The sequence below is a fragment of the Exophiala spinifera genome, assembly GCF_000836115.1.
Source record: "Exophiala spinifera strain CBS 89968 unplaced genomic scaffold supercont1.7, whole genome shotgun sequence".
NCBI classification, from domain to species: Eukaryota; Fungi; Ascomycota; class Eurotiomycetes; order Chaetothyriales; family Herpotrichiellaceae; genus Exophiala; species Exophiala spinifera.
This window is the reverse complement of record NW_015622519.1, coordinates 310938-329354: the sequence shown is the minus strand read 5'-3', so window position 1 is coordinate 329354 and position 18417 is coordinate 310938. Positions and strand designations below refer to the sequence as shown.

At 50.6% G+C, this 18417-nt stretch overlaps 8 protein-coding genes across 8 annotated transcripts; 6 read left to right on the top strand and 2 right to left on the bottom strand.

Annotated features, from left to right (window-relative positions):
• Positions 1-69: 69 nt before the first annotated feature.
• On the top strand, positions 70-1379 carry PV08_09107 (uncharacterized protein; the record flags this gene model as incomplete). Its single annotated transcript, XM_016383427.1, has 2 exons — positions 70-230; positions 416-1379. The coding sequence occupies 2 exons, from the start codon at positions 70-72 to the stop codon at positions 1377-1379; spliced, it is 1125 nt and encodes a 374-aa protein (XP_016232050.1).
• Positions 1380-4175: 2796 nt separating this feature from the next.
• Positions 4176-4670, top strand: PV08_09106 (uncharacterized protein; the record flags this gene model as incomplete). The annotated part of the gene is made up of 1 exon (XM_016383426.1): positions 4176-4670. One exon carries the CDS (start codon positions 4176-4178, stop codon positions 4668-4670), a length of 495 nt encoding a protein of 164 aa, XP_016232049.1.
• Positions 4671-5398: 728 nt separating this feature from the next.
• Positions 5399-6965, bottom strand: PV08_09105 (uncharacterized protein; the record flags this gene model as incomplete). Its single annotated transcript, XM_016383425.1, has 3 exons — positions 5399-6173; positions 6237-6744; positions 6800-6965. The coding sequence occupies 3 exons, from the start codon at positions 6963-6965 to the stop codon at positions 5399-5401; spliced, it is 1449 nt and encodes a 482-aa protein (XP_016232048.1).
• Positions 6966-8193: 1228 nt separating this feature from the next.
• On the bottom strand, positions 8194-9156 carry PV08_09104 (uncharacterized protein; the record flags this gene model as incomplete). The annotated part of the gene is made up of 2 exons (XM_016383424.1): positions 8194-8414; positions 8469-9156. 2 exons carry the CDS (start codon positions 9154-9156, stop codon positions 8194-8196), a joined length of 909 nt encoding a protein of 302 aa, XP_016232047.1.
• Positions 9157-10040: 884 nt separating this feature from the next.
• On the top strand, positions 10041-10908 carry PV08_09103 (uncharacterized protein; the record flags this gene model as incomplete). Its single annotated transcript, XM_016383423.1, has 2 exons — positions 10041-10697; positions 10768-10908. 2 exons carry the CDS (start codon positions 10041-10043, stop codon positions 10906-10908), a joined length of 798 nt encoding a protein of 265 aa, XP_016232046.1.
• Positions 10909-11004: 96 nt separating this feature from the next.
• PV08_09102 (uncharacterized protein) lies at positions 11005-11737 on the top strand (the record flags this gene model as incomplete). Its single annotated transcript, XM_016383422.1, has 2 exons — positions 11005-11150; positions 11221-11737. 2 exons carry the CDS (start codon positions 11005-11007, stop codon positions 11735-11737), a joined length of 663 nt encoding a protein of 220 aa, XP_016232045.1.
• A 524-nt stretch (positions 11738-12261) lies between these two features.
• PV08_09101 (uncharacterized protein) lies at positions 12262-12924 on the top strand (the record flags this gene model as incomplete). Its single annotated transcript, XM_016383421.1, has 1 exon — positions 12262-12924. The coding sequence occupies one exon, from the start codon at positions 12262-12264 to the stop codon at positions 12922-12924; it is 663 nt and encodes a 220-aa protein (XP_016232044.1).
• A 3272-nt stretch (positions 12925-16196) lies between these two features.
• PV08_09100 (uncharacterized protein) lies at positions 16197-18038 on the top strand (the record flags this gene model as incomplete). The annotated part of the gene is made up of 1 exon (XM_016383420.1): positions 16197-18038. The coding sequence occupies one exon, from the start codon at positions 16197-16199 to the stop codon at positions 18036-18038; it is 1842 nt and encodes a 613-aa protein (XP_016232043.1).
• Between the last annotated feature and the right edge of the window lie 379 nt (positions 18039-18417).

Below are 18417 nucleotides of genomic sequence, written 5' to 3'. Positions count from 1 at the left end.
AGTCAATCATGGCTGTCAACATGCCTTATTGTTCCCATAGCTCTGGTTTCAAGAGTATATGTATCCAGTATGGGAATCTCCACTGCGGCTGAGAGCGTTAGCAAAGAAGAAGATAACCATATCGAGCTCACGGTATCCGATTCGCATTCTCCTGCAACAATCGAGAGTCAGAGTGAGGCTGCAGTCAACAATGAAAGGAGTCCAAGTACGCCGTCTAAAGCTTCCAAGGTGTATGTTCCCGTCCCGATGTTCCCTTTCAAGTTGGCAGGTGAGCACCTGGCCAGCAGCCTTCCCGACACTCCTCTATGGGCTGCCTAGGTTTGTACCTAGGTAGTAATCATAAAGTTGGCGTTTCCCTCGACTTCTGAATTCTGGATCATACCTCTCTACTAACTTCACATCTCTTCTTTTCCAGACGACAGATTACAATCGTGCTGGCGGGGTTCACCGTCACTGCAATGACATGTTCCATCGTCTTCGCCTTTGGCGTATACCAAGCACTGTACGAAGAGATGGCCCAGACGCCCGACACGCCATTCACTTCGGTCTCCTCGGCCAAGATCGGACTCATTGGTACCCTCGCGCTCTCGCTGATGACCCTGGGCGGGCCGTTCGCCATGTCGTGGGCGAAGCTCTTCTCGCCCCAGATCGTCATCAGCGCAGGAGGTGTGGTGTTTGGAATCGCCTTCGTCCTCGCCAGCTTTAGCCAGCATGTGTGGCAATTTGCCTTGACGCAGGGCCTGCTGGCCGGTGTCGGGACGTGTCTGTCTTACGTGCCCACGACCGCCGTGGTGCCAACTTGGTTCGACAGACGCCGCGCCTTCGCGATGGGCATCACCATCAGCGGCACCGGCGTGGGCGGCATGTTCTGGCCGCCCGTCTTGCGCGCCCTCATCACCCACGTCGGCTTCAGGAACGCGATGCGCATCTCGGGCTGTGCGTGCGCGGTGCTCGTCGTGGTCGCGGGGTGCGCGTTGCCCTTTGAACCGGGGTTTAGAGATCGAATGAGGCCGGAGGCACCTATGTCCTCGGCCCCGTCCACATCCACGTCCACGCTCACACCGAGGACGAACAAGCCGCGCGCTAGATCGACGACGATGACGATTTTACGCCGCATGATGACCCTCCCAAGACTAGATTCCGACGTCGCGTCTTCCCGAAAATTCATCGCGCAAGCATTCGCCAACTTCGTGCAGGCGGCAGGCTACTCGACGCCGCTGTTCTTCTACGCCGCCTACGCGCAGAGCAGGGGGTACAGCGCCAACGCAGCCGCCAACTTCATCTCGAACACGGGAGGATCGGATTCACCGAAGAGAAGAGCGCAAGATGGGCCGCCACCTAGCGGCCCAGGCCTTGAGGAAGTCCGCGTCGCGAGATGATCGAGGACACAAAATAAGGCATGAAGTTGCCGGACGTCTGTGATGGGTTCTTGTACTTGGCCTTCCATGAAATCCATAACAAGGTAGCCACGACCCCGCTAATCCTCGAAGAAATCGTGGACCTTTGGCACTCGGATTATGTTTTGATCCAAGATGTTATAAGCCATCTCCTGACTCCGCGCTTCATATTCCGTCACTCCGAACCCAAACTTGACGACCAAATTCTCGCAGAGCCTGAGCACGTTGTTTCCATATGGCATGTGAAAGACGAAATTCTCTGGCTCTGTTGTGTCGCACCTACGGATGATTTCTGCTTCTGACAATGTCATTTCGTGCTGTTCCGCAAAAGCGCTGCTGAGAGGGGCGTGGAACACGAATTGCGATAAGAGCAAGCAGATGATGTAGCCGGGTATCGAAAAAACAGGCTTTGACAAGGCCGGAAGGGGGCAGGATTCAGAGGCAGATAAGTGTTTCTCATATAGGGAGGATGTCTCTTCAAGTCCTTCGATTTACTTTTCTGACATGTGTACCAAATACATAATAAGGGGGCACTAATAAGTAGCTAAGTTGATCTGGAGGGGGTCATGCTAACACCGTCGGTGGCGTGCGATCACGTGAGTCCGGAGCAGTGTGATTCTAGCGTCGGGTTCGGTACTACTTATTCCCGACTGCCACATTGGCTTACATGCTCTTACGTATATATAGCGGCATATATATAGCGGCAGGTCACTCCCTCACTTATAGTTAGTCAAGCAATTTCTTCACGCCGCCACAACCACAGCAGCCCGTCGAGCAAATGTTTTTATGGAATCCGACCATTAACTTCCGGTCCAGGGACCTCGCGACGCGATGTGCTTCAACCACAAACCTCGATTGGCTTGCCCCTCAGGCAGGCGCCGGTTTACGACGATCTCTTCGTACAAGGAATGACAATATATTTCGGCTGACGGATCGGGCATGATTTACGGGATCGACAAGAAAAGAGTTGCAAAGCAATACTTGAGCGTGAGCTTCAAGCATATGCACGTCTCGGCTCACATCCAAATATTGCGATCTCTCTGGGTAGTCTGCAAGATAGATCGATAATATTGGAACGCGGGCAGTCCCTTCGGGAGATGTATCAACAATCACGTGCGGACAAGATTCCATTGCATAACAGACTTCGCTGGTTGAGGAAAGTTGCAGAAGGTCTCAGATAAAGGGTATTGTCCATGCCGATGTTGGATGCTCTAATATGGTGTTGACAAGAGCCAGTGGCCCGCCGAGATTGAGGGGATCCGACTGCCTGAAATTGATTGACTTCAGAGGTGCCGGTCTTGATGGCGGAGACCGTGGCTCCGGTGGTATATTTATCGACGATCAACACCAGAAGTAAGCAAGCAGACGGACATTTTCGCGTTTGGTTGTGTGATATACGAGATCCTGACCGGCAAACACCCCTACCATGAGTTCAAAGACATCGATAATCGGTCATGCCTTGTGGAACAGTTACATCAGGAAAACCAATTTCCAGATACTAAAATCCTACCATTGGGCCAACTGATGCAAGGCTGCTGGCATGGCACCTTGAATTCTATGATCGAGGTCATTCAGGCGTTAGAAACGGCGGACTTCAGAACCAGGACGGGTCTGAGACCGCGCTCGAGGAAGAGGAGACGTGGATACTAGGCCAGCAAGCTATGGAGATATCTTGCTTGGAGAGGCACTCTGGGAAGTCAGAGAGCATGTGGCTGAACATATTGCTGTCGTGAGGGCTCAATCACTCGGCTGGCGTGTCCGTACCATTTGCGCAGCTAAAGACGCATCTCCATCCTGAGCGATGAAAGGCGCCACAGTAACGTTAGGAACATCCTCTGTGGCTCACAACGCCGGCTCCATGGCTGATGGTGGTGGAACTCCGAACTAGGGCCTTTCAGGTAAAGACTTCTTTCTCTCTTTGGGGGTCGAACACTAAGCCGCATTTCATTCAGGGCGAGATGTCTTGCTGAACCTCACACTACCAGGCTACGAGGACAGTTTCGAACAGCTCAGAAAGGAACATTTAATAAACTCAAACGTATCCCTGCTCTGAAACGGCGGCGGCTCTCTTCTGAGCAAGTTATGGAACCGCGGGTCTATTAGGGCGTCTCCATTAACTTCTTGCTAGAACAATGGAGATGTTCCGAGATTTGTTCCTCTCTACTTTGTCAGTATTTCGGGGATTTCAGCTTATGTAACGCAGCGAGCTGACTGCGGCTGAAAAGCAAGAGAGTCTTCGGCAGCCAGCTCGTCTTCTCTCCCTCAACTGAACCGGTGATTTGGTGACTACACTTGATCAGCACAAGAAAAGGACGGCGCAGAAGTTGCTAGTCTACTTTATGATCTCACCGAGCCACGGGGAACACACATGGAAATATCCCGATGTGTGTCGTGGAAGACACTCAATGCTAGGAATTTATTGCGTAACGACAGACATTCCTGGATGCGACTTTGATTGATGCTTCAGATCAGCGCGGAATGACAGATTGACTGGATGACATCCATGACTTTGGCCACTCGCCCCTCTGTTTCACACGGGCGATCCTACCACCCTCCAATCGAGGGATTAAGTCGCTCGTGTCGGCTTCCAGTCTCAAAACGGAAAGCACTTCTCAGATTAGCACTGATCCCGAAATATGCCTGAGTAATAAGCATATATATACAGGATCAAAACCGCCTGGAAGCTGAGCCTAATGAGCATCTCACAACAGTATCGCCTTTACCATATCTCTTGCCTTTCAATCTATCTCAAACGATCATCCAACCATAGTTGCAAACATGCTGTGGAAACGACAGCCCGGTTTTGTCATCACGGCCTTGATGCTCATCTCCTCGGCCAGATCCACCTTCGCCGCGCTGTGCTATGCAGACTTCCAAGCTCAAGGGTCCATCCCAGCGGGAACCCTCGACGAGCATTCTTTTGACCTCTACCCGCCTTTCACCGTCAAGACCGCAGACCTCCAGGGTATTGCGAATGGTCTCCGCACCTCAACTTTCAGTTCACCACCGGCCTTCGTCGATTCTCGAGGAATCAATCTGCCGCACTTCAACAACGAGAACTTCCATCTGGGAACCGCTCAGGTGTGTTGGTTCAACACCGACTTGTTCCAATCCACCCATGTTGCACTCTCGGTCGCGGCTGACGACGTGGACAACATCATCGGATCGTGCTGTGCCGGCTTGGAGGACTGTCCTGGAGGCGTGTTGCTGCAGACGGGGGACACCGGCCTCAACGTCACTGTTGCCGTACAGCCTGCCGGAGCCGCTTGCTGAGAAGACACGGAAAAAGAAAGACATGACATGAATACAGAGAATGGGGGTGCCCCTCCACTGTTGACCAGACTGAATACTCCAGAGTCGACAGGTCTGGGCACGCAAAAGAGGGAAAGTTTGAGGCCATTTCAAGTCAAACACTGTCACGAGCCGCGGATGTTTCCTTCACTGGGCATCATCATCTCATTGAAAAAAAAAGAACCGATTACTACACGGCCAACCTACGGAGTACTCGGTCAAACAGGTCTTGACAAGTCCTGTCAACACTTTGCATTTTGTTACTAGTTTTACGTTTTTCAGTCACTCGTTTACTATTTATATGAGCCGTTCCTTTCTTTTTGTATCATTCATGGTCTATTTAACAGCGCGCTGGTCTGAGACAAATGCCTCAGCCTAGGTCGAGAGGATTCCTTCCTTGCGGTGGCGAGAAAAGCCTCCACCGGATGATTTACTTTTGCTCTTCGGCTTTGCCCTGTATAGTAGATGGGGAATTTGGAATCGACATCCTCCTAGTCATCGAGGTGAGACTATGGGCTTTCTTCCCCCCCCCCCCCCCCCCGGGTCCCCAAACATCGCTTGTTTCTGTTAGTTGTTTAAAAGGAACGAGCCATCTGTGGAACAAAGTAAGACCGAGGCCATGACTATTCTCCCAATTGTTCTTAGTGAATACTACTCGGTTGACCCGTGACGGGCAAGTCACACTTCTTGAAAGTCTTTATGTTTTTTTGTCAGGTCGGCAAGGTGGCCCAGAACTTCTCAGCTTCCTCGTTCAAGACGAAATCTAGCCAAATAAACGTGGACAGAGATTCGACTGTACTAAACCAGCTTCGCAATCGATTCCTGTCTCGAGCAAGCTCGAAATACTGTGTCTGAAACCATTTTCCATCTTCAATGTCCTCCGTACTAATCCCACCAAGCATCATCGACCACAACAGTAAATCAGTATACTGCGGAACGTTCCAAAGTTGAGCTTGCAACCCAGAACACAAGATGAATTTTAATCGTGTCGCCAGCCGTGTTTCGACACCGGTGGCGGGCGACATGGGATAAAGAACCAGGTTGTTGTATATGAGTAATGATATGCGGATGACTTCATAGAGAAAGCTGGGAACGTGTACTGCGGCACATTGACGACCCCGTCCGTATTCTTTGTCTTTTTCGTCCGGTCCGACAAGCAATGGAAGAGGATCGAGATCAAGCACAAAGTACTGCGCACGGTTTCTCAGTTGGACCATTTCCGCCATGCGGCTCGTGATATTGTGCTTGTATATTTTCAGCATCGCGGTAGCCTCAGCCACGGCCAAGATTGCCCGCTCAAGCTCATGACCGCAGGGGAGGTACTTTGTGAGGGGAAAAAATGCCGTTGCCAGGTCATTGTCGTATGTCAACAAAGCCGTCGCCACAAAAGGCCGAACGGCAGAAGATGAACAAGAAGCAATCACCGTGTTCTGCCACGGCCAAGTGGGCTTTCGTGTTTTTCGCGAGGCATCAATCAGATCGTTCCTGCGGAGAGGTCAACTTCTGCACACACACACTGAGTTTCAAGGGGACGGCGTTTGCTCCTACAGCTGCACTACCGCGGCAAGGTAGATGGAATCCAGCGCCTCCAACCCTCCTTTCAACTTGACAAGCTGTACCACCGCCCGTCGATGGGATTCCAGAAACGGAGTAGCACTCCACATATCGAGACACTGTGCGGTGGCGAGTGGGGATGAAAATCGCGACACTGGATGATTTGCGGATTTCATTGGAAGAGCATGGCAGCAAGAAAGCGACAAAATTGATCCAATAAGTTCGTCGGGGACATCGCCTCGCGTTGGCTGCGGAGGCATCGAATCAATCAACTCGCGTACGAGCGTGGTTGCTGCATGGATACACCTGAGCCTCATGGACTGGAAGACGTTTTGTCGTAGGCTTGACATGCGGAGATAGTCAAGATTTGTGGAAATGACCAGTATATAAGAATGGTATGCCATTTGCGAAGATTGCATATGCGCCAGATAAAGAGCATTGACAGGATTGTAACTTCCAAAGTGGTGGCTTGGTGAAAGATGTGACCAAAAGTGCTGGACGGCTGAGGGAAACATGAGCAATCAGCACAGCCCAACGATATTTCCTTGAAAACGTACCGTGATCCAAGAGTTCAGATACTTGAGGACTGTCAGCAGTATCGGTTGCGAACGGATCCGAACGGTTTTGACTCAGCCAGGACACAGGGCTCCATTCATGTGAACAAACGTCCCCGCGAAACGTGTCATACTGGCTCGGGTCAGGCGTAGGAACAGGATGGGACATGACGCCGTAGTCTTGAGCGGCCGGAGAGCCCTGGAAGATGACTTGGGTGTAAGTGAACGGTCATTGATCATGGTACTTTTTCCACATTTAGTCACCTCGTTGTGCTTCACCACGACTTCAACTCTTTGCCGTCCTAGAACTCAGCATTCAGCCTGGTTCAAGCTTTTATATCCTTGTCAAGGGCCCTGGCGACGCACGACGTACCTGGTTGTTCGGTATCGTGGAGTATGCTGATGTTGTATGTTTGTACGGCTGTCGGAGGCCTCAAATCGTCCCCCCGGGCTTTCATTTTCTGCGCTGGCTTCGAGCGATTTCGATGGTACTTTCCCACATGATGGGAAACTTGTCTACGAAGCTCTCGGCTCTTCGTGTCTTCAAGGTTTTTAACGTTGATGAAAGAGAATCTTGATCCCTTTTGCGGCGACTGTCGAGACATCGTAGACGAGGGTAGATCAGTGCGGACCGTCTGCGAGACCGATCGACAGGTTAAGCTAGCGAATGCAATTGTTTTTATTCAGTAGTTCTGAATCTTCGCTTTCGCAAAGTGCCTTATTATTAAGCCCCCACTGAACTCAATCTCAAGGCTAATGTTAGTGACTTTCACAATCTCAAATCAGGGCGATCCGCTCTACGAGGCGCTAATGAGCGCCTTGTGCCGCTTGCGGACCATTTTCCCACCAATGGGATCATGGTGGGACCTCGAAGTACTTAACCGAAACGGATAGTACTTCTAGAATGGGATCTTTCGACGGACCGGGGCGCCTCGTGGACAGAAGAACCGATATGCAATGCCGCCTGGGCCCTGGCCATGCCACTAAAGACCAAAGGTCAAAGCCTGTCTTGTCCACGGCGTCCTGATACGCGAACCTTTCTGTGGCAGCGGTGTCTTTTAGCGATGCCACCGGCCCCTCCTTTGCCTCCTTCAAGTTTCATCGGTGCTCAAAAGAAGGGGAACAGACATCGCGATGGAGCATTTCCAGGTACCCATTTATGATTCATGAAGCGCTCTGGAACTGCGACTATGAGGACTGATGCTTGGGGGCCGAGACCTCAACGACATTGGTATCCTAAGGGGCACTTCACCTGCCGCCAGACCCCAGATCAAGTGCAGAGTTCTGGAATTGATGGTTATTGCTAATCTAGGTCTCAAGCCTTTCACCCCCCAAATCTATCACTTGCTCAGATCCTCTACATGGAACTCTTCGAAACTGAAATTTGAAGAGGTGTGCTACTCTGCTGCCCTGATCTTGTCGAGCCCAAATGTGCCCTGATAGGCAACTTTGAGATCTGAGCTGCTCACGATATGATCTTTCTGCGCCTGAAGATCATCGACTGACCAGTTGGCCGAGACGAACCTGCCACTTAAAAATCGAGCAGCATCTGTTGCCAGCCAAACGCATGTTCCCCCGACCAGTTCCGGAGTGTCTTGAGCAAAACGCTTGAAAGACTCTGCATCGCTGTCAGTGTGACTTCGGTATCAGTGGTGTGCTATGCGCCACTTACCATTGACCATGTCAGTGTCGACGACGCCTGGCTGGATACTCACAGCACTGACATTACTGTACTCAGCGGCTAGATAGTCGACTAGTTGTAGGCTTGCAATCTTGCTAATACTATACGAAGACCAGGACGGGACCACAGCCGTGGCCAGCCCTGTATTGAGGGTGATGACAGTTCCTTTCTGCTCTGGACCAAGCAATTGCAAAAAGCCCCGGGTCATCAGGTACGTTCCTCGGACGTTGGTCTCGAAATCTGCCCACCACTTGGCGGGTGTAGAGTCTCCGATCAAGGCCACTTCCGTGTTACTCCCCGCATTGTTCACCAGGACGTCCGCATGACCCAGAGTGGTTCGCACTGTTTCGTAGAGGCTCGTCACCGCAGCCTCGTCCGAGATGGAAGTTGGAACCAAGAGCACCTTGATGGATGGATTGATTTCCCGTACGACTGCTTCAGTAGCCTCGAGGGATGCCAGGCTGCGTGCCACCAGAACGAGAGCTTTGGGTCCAGCCTTGGCGAATGCTGGGACGATCCCACGTCGTCCAATTCCAGCTGAAGCCCCCGTGATTATGATGGTCTTGCCTGCCTGTGATAACTTGGATGAGGCAGGGTCGATTGACGGGTACTGGTCGCGGTAGATGTGAGGAGTATAAGCCCCTGATGTGGCCCAAAAGTCTGGCGGAAGGTTCTCCATTGCGCAGTGTCAAGGTCAAGATCAAGGTGGTCTTCTTTTGCAGGCACAGCGGCAGATCAATTCCGATATAGAAATTCTTTGCTCGGAACAATGTTCTCGACTCATGGAACCAGAGGTACATGGGCGATAGTTATATGCTTTTTCACACCCGCCCACCGCCGTCCTTTCATCATCCTGCTCAGACAACAAAACTTGAGGTATGACCAATTCGCGCGAGTATTTGAACGCGTTCCGCACATGCTTCGTCCAAGTGTAGAGGACATATAGACCCTCTAAGCCCGAACAGGGAAATACTTGTGATGTTCCGCTCGAACATATGTCATCAGGCGTATGTCTTCAAGGTCAAATATTTGTAAGCGCGGATCATTGAACGCCATTAATGAGGTAGGTCACCATTCAAATGTCTCGGTCGAACATTCTAGCCTGGGAAGGTTGTTGATGAATAGTCTCAGTATACTAATAACTACTGTTTCTTCTGTCACCGTCTGCGAGAACCATACCACAGTCCGCTTGTGCCTTCCTGTCGACTTCTCTTGCTCATGTTGAGTGCCCGCTGCTGCTGAAGTCTCCACTGGACCCATAAGGGCCGGCCCAAAACTTCCCTAATGTGACTACGGCGAGGCTGAGCTTACTGAGCCAGCATGATTGGTTAAAAGTCTTAACTATATTGGGATAGCTTGTTTCGAAGTCTTTAACTACCTTGGGATGGCTTATTCCAACGCTTTTCCACGGCTCCATCGTAAGACTTCAGGCTCTGACCAGCGCGATGCGTTTCCCACTTGATATTGCCTTTGACCCTCATCTAGCCTAAGCCGGCTACTTGCTTCTGTTCTGTCTCTTGCATGCATCCGCAAACACCTCTACGTCGTGCGAAAACATCGGAGATGCAACAACCCCTGGTTTTTGTGCACAGCGAGCCAGGTCTCAGAGAAACCAAGACCAACCGTCGCATTGTAGCAGCTCACATTGGCAAGTATCATCGCAACAGGTCGAAACCCTCGCAATCGCGAGGCAAGGCTGCCATCAGCTCGACATTCAATACGAGAGCCGCATCTCTCGGAACGAAGAACGATGCAACGCGAACAGAAGATGAGGATGCTTGCATCTTGTCGCATCCACGATATATACCTACTTCTTCTCCGGGAATGAATCTGTCCCTGGAGCCTCACAGACTCGACCCCTTTCAAACGACCAGCGTCTGTCTCACACCTCAAATGGAGCCAATCTTTATGTACTATTTCAACACCATCATGCCGGTGGTAGAGCCGGTTCTCGGGGAGAGAAATGAATACCAGCAATGGTTGTTTCCGTTCGCGATGTCAGAACCGGCTCTTCTCTACGCAATATTGTCGTGCATGGCCCACGACATTGAGCAAGCGTCTGGGCCTGGCTTCGGGTTTCCGACCAGAAGGTCTTTGTACACGGAGCGCTCTCAGTACAAGCTGCGTGCGACAAGATCGTTAAACGAATGCCTGGCGGATCCGATCAGGGCTGTGAAATCGTCAACACTGATGGCTGTACATTTTCTCCTTTGGGATGAGGTAAGTCGCAGGACTTGATACTGTGCCCCCTCCCTGAGCAGGCGAGTTTCTTACCCTCTGGTGGCCTCAGATCTTTGCGGGGGGAGAACTAGTGCAGTTGGAAGGAGTACAGCAACTACTCAATCTGCGTGGCGGCTTTACGGGGATACAGCGCAAGGCTGTGGAGGCTATTACAGTGTATGTGAAGAAATTCCTGCTCCCGAGCTCCTAGCTGCACGAGAGAATAACAGCTTGTAGTGGTTCATTTTGGCGCGCCATCCGGACAAGAACCAGGCCGAAGCTATCTGTCATCACTGACCAGGCCCCCATGTCCTTGGAGCGTCTGAAAGCCATTGTCACACAGAGCGACGCTACGGCCTCGCTACTCGGACAAGGCTTGGTGAATTTAGACGTCGGTCACGATTTTGACCAGCAGATGCTTCAGATCTTTCGTGAAGCTATGCTTGTATGGATGTAAGCCAGCCCAAAAGACTGAGAGATAAACAACGCAAACTACTATATTGTTTTGCTGACTGGAGACCAGATGTTTTGAGCAAATCGGGATCCAGCGATTCACAACGGACGAGAAGCGATCGATTAGTATGATGCGGTTGAACATAGATCATCGCTTATTATCGTATCCCTTTGACTATGTACAATCTCAACGCCCGGTTCAAGAAGCTTGTCGGCTCGCCTTTATCCTGTTTAGCAATGCTCATTACAACGTCATCCAGCCTACGAGCGAGATCGCACGATGTTTGGTTCAAGACCTACAGGCTGCTTTGAAGGCAACAGACTTGTTGTCCCTCTGGGGAAATGCATCCCTCACTCTGATCTGGACCTTGTTTCTGGGTGCCCATCTGAGCTTTGGCCAGCAGGAAAGGCCTTGGTTCGTCGCCATGTTGAGCAGAGCGGCGAGGAAATGCGACCTGAACCGGTGGGAAGATGTCCGGCGGTGCTTGGTTTTGTATTACTACTCCCCACGAGTCTTCGAGGCATCCTTCCACGCCATCTGGAGTGAAGTGGAGATCCTGACCACTTTATTGAACCCGGTGGTATAGATAGACAAAATTGTACTTCAGAAGTGCCGAGACTTTAGACTCTTCCTGATACCCATACCATATTAAACGGAATACTGGTTGATGTCGGCAGCCAGGCCGGATACGTATCCACTCTCGGACCTCTATTGACGTTGTATTACAGTGATTTCGTAAGCGAATTCTTATTCTCCAATTATCAATGGTTGCTGGATTCTCTCCTACCGGGCCTTCCACGGACTGTCCAGCTCGGACTTAGCGGAACCCCCTAATTGACAGCCTCATCAAACGTCAAAGATCTCTTGAGGATCTTGGAACAGGTGAGTAAACCCTCAGTTCATCCGAGACGGTCTGATATCAAGCCGTCAGGTTGACCTGTACGGAGTAACAATCACGCCGACACTGGTCATGATGCTGTTGCCGGCCTATAAAATTCATACACACAACCAAGACATAGAGGCAATGTGGCATTGGCCTTCACACTTGCATCATCCAAGAATTCGGTCCACTCACAGCCACTCTGGAAACGCTCATCGACGCCGGTGAGCATGAAGGTGATCATAACCGGTGGCACTGGCTACATCGGCCAGCAGGTTCTGAGCCAGTGCCTTCAGTCTCCCTCGATAAAATCAGTTGTTTCGCTTTCTCGACGGGATCCCGGAGTTCGTCATGAGAAACTCGAGATCATCCTCCATGACGACTTCTCCCAGTGCCCGCCCAAGATCCTTTCGAAGATCCAAGACGCGCAAGCTTGTATCTACTGCCTGGGCACCAACATTCCCGTGAAACCAGCAGAGCTCAACCGGAAAATCAATTTTGAATATGCTCTCACAACGGCCAGGATTTTTGCGGGCTTCGACCATTCCTCTCAGCCCTTTCACTTCGTTTACCTGAGCGGCGCTCTGCCCGAAAAGGATACGGAGAAACACCTCTGGTTTCTCGCAGAGAACAGAAAGATGAGAGGAGCACTCGAGAACAGTTTGCTACAACTTGACTCGGAGAAGCATAATCTGGGTTTCAGAGTCTTCATCGCGCGGCCGGGCTTCGTCCAGCCCCGTGGAGCTGTCGTCAGGACCTGGTTGATAGATTATGTCGCGAATGCTATAGTCATTTCGGACCTTGCAATTGCAATGGTTCGCTTGGCAGTGGAAGGACATGAACGGCCTCTGGTGGAGAACAGGGAGTTGAAAGACATCGCCAGACTGCGATAGTAGCCTTGGTTCAAAGTTTCTGCGAGAATGTTTACCGGGTCCAAAATCCAGTTTCCCATACCCTTGTTGGCTCATACTGTAAATATCTCTATCTACCACTTAAATATAATTAAATAACTATTTTCTCTAATCACTGCTACGTCGGACGAACTCTTATTCAACTAGAACAGAAAAAGGGGCCGGTTTTGGGGGGGCATGAAAGGAGTTGGAAAAAGAGGAGGAAAAGGGAAAAGGAAATCAATCTGTATACCTCCAGTGAGCAAGAAAGGCATCTACCACATCTGAGAGCACAACCACCAGATGCCCACCAACTACAACCCCTGAAACCCCTCGCATAGAAGATAGACCCAATTGAACGGCAACAAGACAGGCAACGCTAAAACACTAAAACAACAACAACAACAACAACAACAACAACAAAGCTACCCCCTTTTCCACGAGACGTGTTCGCGGAACCGTCTGCGAATAGCTCACAAACAACCGGTGCGAAGCGTAACCAACATGAGGAAGAAGACAGGAGTAGGGTTTCTCCCTCTAGAGGGTTTTCCCTACTTAGGAATGTAGTGCCCCAACATAAGTTTAAATAGCTTAAGGTGTGTAGAGTAATCAATCAATCAACTATAAGAGATAATCGTGTTGAAACTAGTAAGTTAGCGTTATATATGAGTGACTTGCAGACTTGTATGTCTTCAATGGAACTATTATGATTGTCAAGACGATAATCCATCAAAGCACTGCAACCAGTTTCGGCGCTCAAATTCTGTGTGTTGTTCGTAACGAAGCATTGCGTTTGTTGAAGCGGCAAAAACTTCATATACAGGCCGCCGAAGGGATGTAACTCTCAATATAGAGAGCCCCCGATATCAAGTCGGTTTTGATCCGAAGGATATAAGTTTTGGACAGAGGACACACTACTGTTCCTCACGCTCATCACTTCGTACCTTTGATTCAGAAGGTGAGTATTTTCAGTCTGGTTGCCTTACATCAAGCGGTGTTTTTTCTTCGACACACATTCATCCACATTTCGCCACCGAAGCAATTCAAAACGGACGTGCGGCAAAGAAACTCGCCATGGCCATCTTTGGTGACCTGGCAGTGGGAAACACGGCTCTCATTCATCAAGTCAGTCTCCTCCATCCTCTGGTGGCTCTTTCTAACTGGAACAACTTACTGCTACGCAGATCTGTGCATCAACATGCTTCATACCCAGAAGGATGGCTATCACACTCAGCAGCACGTGAACTCGGAGGTACTGGACCTGCTTATCATCGACACAGCAGAAGCATTGTCCCGGGGTCATCTCCAGATTGATTGCGCCATTGTTCTATTCATCAGTGCTTCTAGAATGCCTTTGTAAGGGTTGCAACATTTTCACAATGGTTCGACGAATTCAACCAACCAGGGGGTTGAGTGGCGTCAGTTAGAATGCATGTGGGCATTGATCGGCAAGAATTACACCAAGACCAGGTTCAGCAACTGGCCGAAAAGATAAGAGCTCGGCCTTCCATGCTTTGCACGAGAGTATACGACTTGGCGAGAATCCCCTGAGAGATACTCTTGCATCACTTGCATCAAGTCATCAAATGACGTGACATGCGAAGCTAGCCCTGTTGAGACGGCAAAAAGGAGCTGTAACGCGCTCATCGAACTCGATTGGAAGACGTGGCATCATGTACAAGTGGGTGGCATGAACTGGCCGGCACCCGTCTGGCCGCTCATCCAATGCTATATTCATTTGTTCGTTGACAACCCTCCCATGGCACATTTTTTGAGTGAAAACTACCTGAGTAATTTGATTCTACTGCTCAATAAGTATATGCGCTTATATTAAACGAAAATCATGTGTGAAGTGGTTATAGACCAGTGTAAACAATGAAAGTTGACCCAAAGATTTTGGGGGGGGGGGGGGGGTTCCGGTCCGTTCATGCCACCCTCTTATGTTAAGCTAAATCTGAGGCTGTCTTGTTATCCAAAATTGAATCTAATGTTTCTCACCTTCCCAAATTATGATCGAGCTACCGAAGTTCTGTACCCTTGTCGCCTTTCGCGGAATGCGACTCGAGACAAGATATACCAGGGAGACTGTAAGATTAGCGCCGTCAAAAGCACTGCATGAGCTTGCGTTATCACTTGTGCAACCCTGCTCTAGATCTAGTCCTAGCAACTAGCCCCTCGTGTGATTTATCTCAGCCAATAAGAACTCTTTTATTGTCATGGGATCCTGATACCGTAGTAGTCGGTTGTGAGTAGCTCTGTTCTCCAGTACTCTAAACTAACCTAGCTACCTTCAATTACGGCTGGTAAGGAGGTCTAACCGAGGTATGTGTAAAATTACCTCCTGGAGACTGCATGTGAACCGCTGTCACGCTTCAAGGGATCGTCGCTTGTGGCGGAAACGGATCAAAGGAATCTTCGAGATTTCCACGGAAAGGAGCAAGTTTGCGAAGCATCTACACAGAAAGCTCGCGGCGCTTATCTTTGACGGCATCAACGCAAGCTTGCCGAGTATCCGTACATTATCTAGTGAAATAAATACGCTTCTGGACGCGCGTGTAGTACAACACTCTTGTGTGTACTGTACTCTTTGATTGCGGAAAGGCGCTTTGTTGATCGAAACGGGGAGGTAGTACTTCTTATCTCCCAGAGCTCAAGTTTCTCGGCAGTGGCGCGTGGGAGTGTAACAGCATGGTCTGTTACGTCCCGAGAACCACTGATGTCGGCTGATGGCGCCCAGAAGTTTTGTAGACCTTCCTATCTTGGTCAAGGTCCGAAGGACTAACACGCGGAGAGCTTTCCCGCTAGGCAAAATTAGGACTAGCAACATCCAACCGTATATTGAACAAGCTCATCAATTTGAAGCTTGGTAAAAGCTTCCAGTGGTCGACTAATCTTTATCTTTCTCTTTTCAACTCAGATTCCTCACCGTTACATCCGTGGTCAATGTCTAGCGATTTCTATTTGTCCAGTTTGGCGATTATCGTCTATCACCTGGACCTGCTGGTGGGCAACTCGCAATAGTGTCATTCTTGAGATGCAACCCTCCACCCCAGGACGCGTGTGCTTTTGTCCCAAGAGCGATAAGTCGGAATACTGCCGACTATGAACGGGAGGGTGCAAATGCATGGAAGTGGCGAGGTTGCCCCTGATGCCCCAAGTATAAACTCGGCTGGTTTCGACCTCGATCCTGGCCCTGACCCCATGATCCGCAGCTGCCTGCCCAGTCTTCATCTTCTCGTCACTTGCTCCCGGTTCGGGTTTTGGAGCTGACAACCATGTCCATCACAATGAAGGCGGGCCAGCTTGGCCTCAGCACAGACGCGCCAGAATTACAAGAGTTACAGGATGGGAATCTTCGACAGATGTCGGTTGATGGCAATCATCCAGGCCTAAGACAAAGATTATGGGGCTTGGCAGCGCGTATGGACCCGACCGTCACCTTTGAAGAGTATATGTTTTGGGCAAAGATCGAACGCGAGATGGAAGCCGATGAGCAGAAGAAATACGTCGAAACTGTCAAGAACGATGGCAAGCTCGGCGGCTTCAAGGCCTACTTTTTGGGTGCTCCCAAGAATGTTGTCACCGAGGTCACCCCAGAAGTTGACCCCGCTGCGCCCACCGAGAAAAATGGAGAAGCAGGCAAAGATCTCGTCTTGAACCCTATTGCTCCCTCGCAGACCCATGATTTCGATGCTGAATGGCGCCGGGCAGCACGAGCCCTTCGAACCTCTGGCTGGGTCACCGTCTTCTATCTGGTCACGACGGATATACTAGGTTGGGGCCAGACGCCTTATGTCTTTGCCAACGCTGGCTACAATGCAGCGATTGGAGTCTTCGTTCTCTTTGGTGTCGCCGCCCTGTGCTCCGCACTCATGATCTGGCAGGTGTTCCTTGGTCTCGACTCTTCCCGGTTCCCTGTCCTCAGTTTCGGCGACCCCTTCTTCCGGCTGTTTGGCCCAAAGACGCGCAACATGATCAATATCATGCAGGCCTTTCAGATGTTCTGTACTGTGGCTGTCATCGTTCAGGGCAATGCTCAGATCATGTCTCAGGTCAACGGAGGTCACATTTGCTATATTGTCATCGCCCTCATCAGTGTCTTCATCGGAATCGCCTCATGCGGTCTCCGTGCACTCAAAGAGGTTGGTTTCTTGGCGAACTTTGCCGTCTGGATCAACATTGTCAGTTTCATCATCATCCTGGTCTGCGCGCCTAAATATGGGCCAGACCCTACCTATGCATTACAGACGACACTCCTCAAGGTCGCCGAACCGGTCAAAACATTCTGGGGGGTTCCGCCGCCTCAATACCAGCAACAGACCACGGACTTGTTTGCCGCCCAGTTCAACGGTATCGACTCCATCGTCTATGCATACTCTGGAGCACTTCTCTTTATCGCCTTTCTCTCCGAGATGCGCCACCCCATGGACTTCTGGAAGGGTGCTCTGCTGGCTCAAATCTTCATCATGGTGGTCTACGTTATCTTTGGGGCTGTGGTCTATACCTATATTGGACAATACGCCGTCTCGACCATTTCGCAAGTTGTGAAACCATATTCGGTCCAGGTTGCCAGTAACATCTTGGCCTTGGTTACTGGCTTCCTCGCCGTGTTTATGTACTTCAATGTGGGTATGAAGGTTGTGTATCTTCACATCTGTGAGGAAATGCTCCACATGCCCCCCATCCACACCAAAAAGGGCTACCTATTCTGGCTGATTCTGGGGCCTATGTACTGGGTTGTTGCGTGGGTCTTCTCCATGTCGGTACCCAACTTTGCCGGCATCACTGGTCTAATCGGTGGCCTCTTCTCTCTCAACTTCACCTACAGTATTCCCGCCATCATGTGGGTCGCGTTCGTCATTCAGAAAGGAGCGGTTCTTCCTGGTGAAGGGTTTGACCCTTACACCGGCGAGACTACACGTCACGACCACGGTCTCAAACGTTGGGTCCGTGGAGTCCGGAAGACGTGGTGGTACAGCATTCCTGGTATTCTATTCGCCTGTGGAGGGTTGGCTTCGTCCGGTATGGGAAGCTGGGCTGCAATCCAGGGTCTCAAGCAAATTTTTGGACCCGGTGGTACCATTCAGACTTCTTGGGGATGCGCGGGTCCTGGTTAAGGTGATACGTACTGCTTTTCCACTGGCCGATGATCCAGGGCTGTATGTGAGCTATACATTCCATAGATTGCAGAGTGGAAGGAATACGAGCGGTTTCGAGCTCTGCTTTCGCATGGACCGGCTGCCATCAAAATCTGCTCGCGACGGCAGTAGTTTCGACAAGACTATTGGAAAGAAGTAGCTCCCATCAAGTTTAGTTGTCTGGAAGACTGTCCCAGTCGTCCGTACGTGGTCCCGAGCATCGTCTAGCCAGCGAGAAGAGTGGTCATGAAATAATTCTGCCAGGAGGACGTGGTGTAGAAAAGTTCTTTCCCGCGGCTATTTCGGTAGATCCATGAAAAGTTAGCCTGCATTTACAAGCTCTTCACGCCGCTACAAC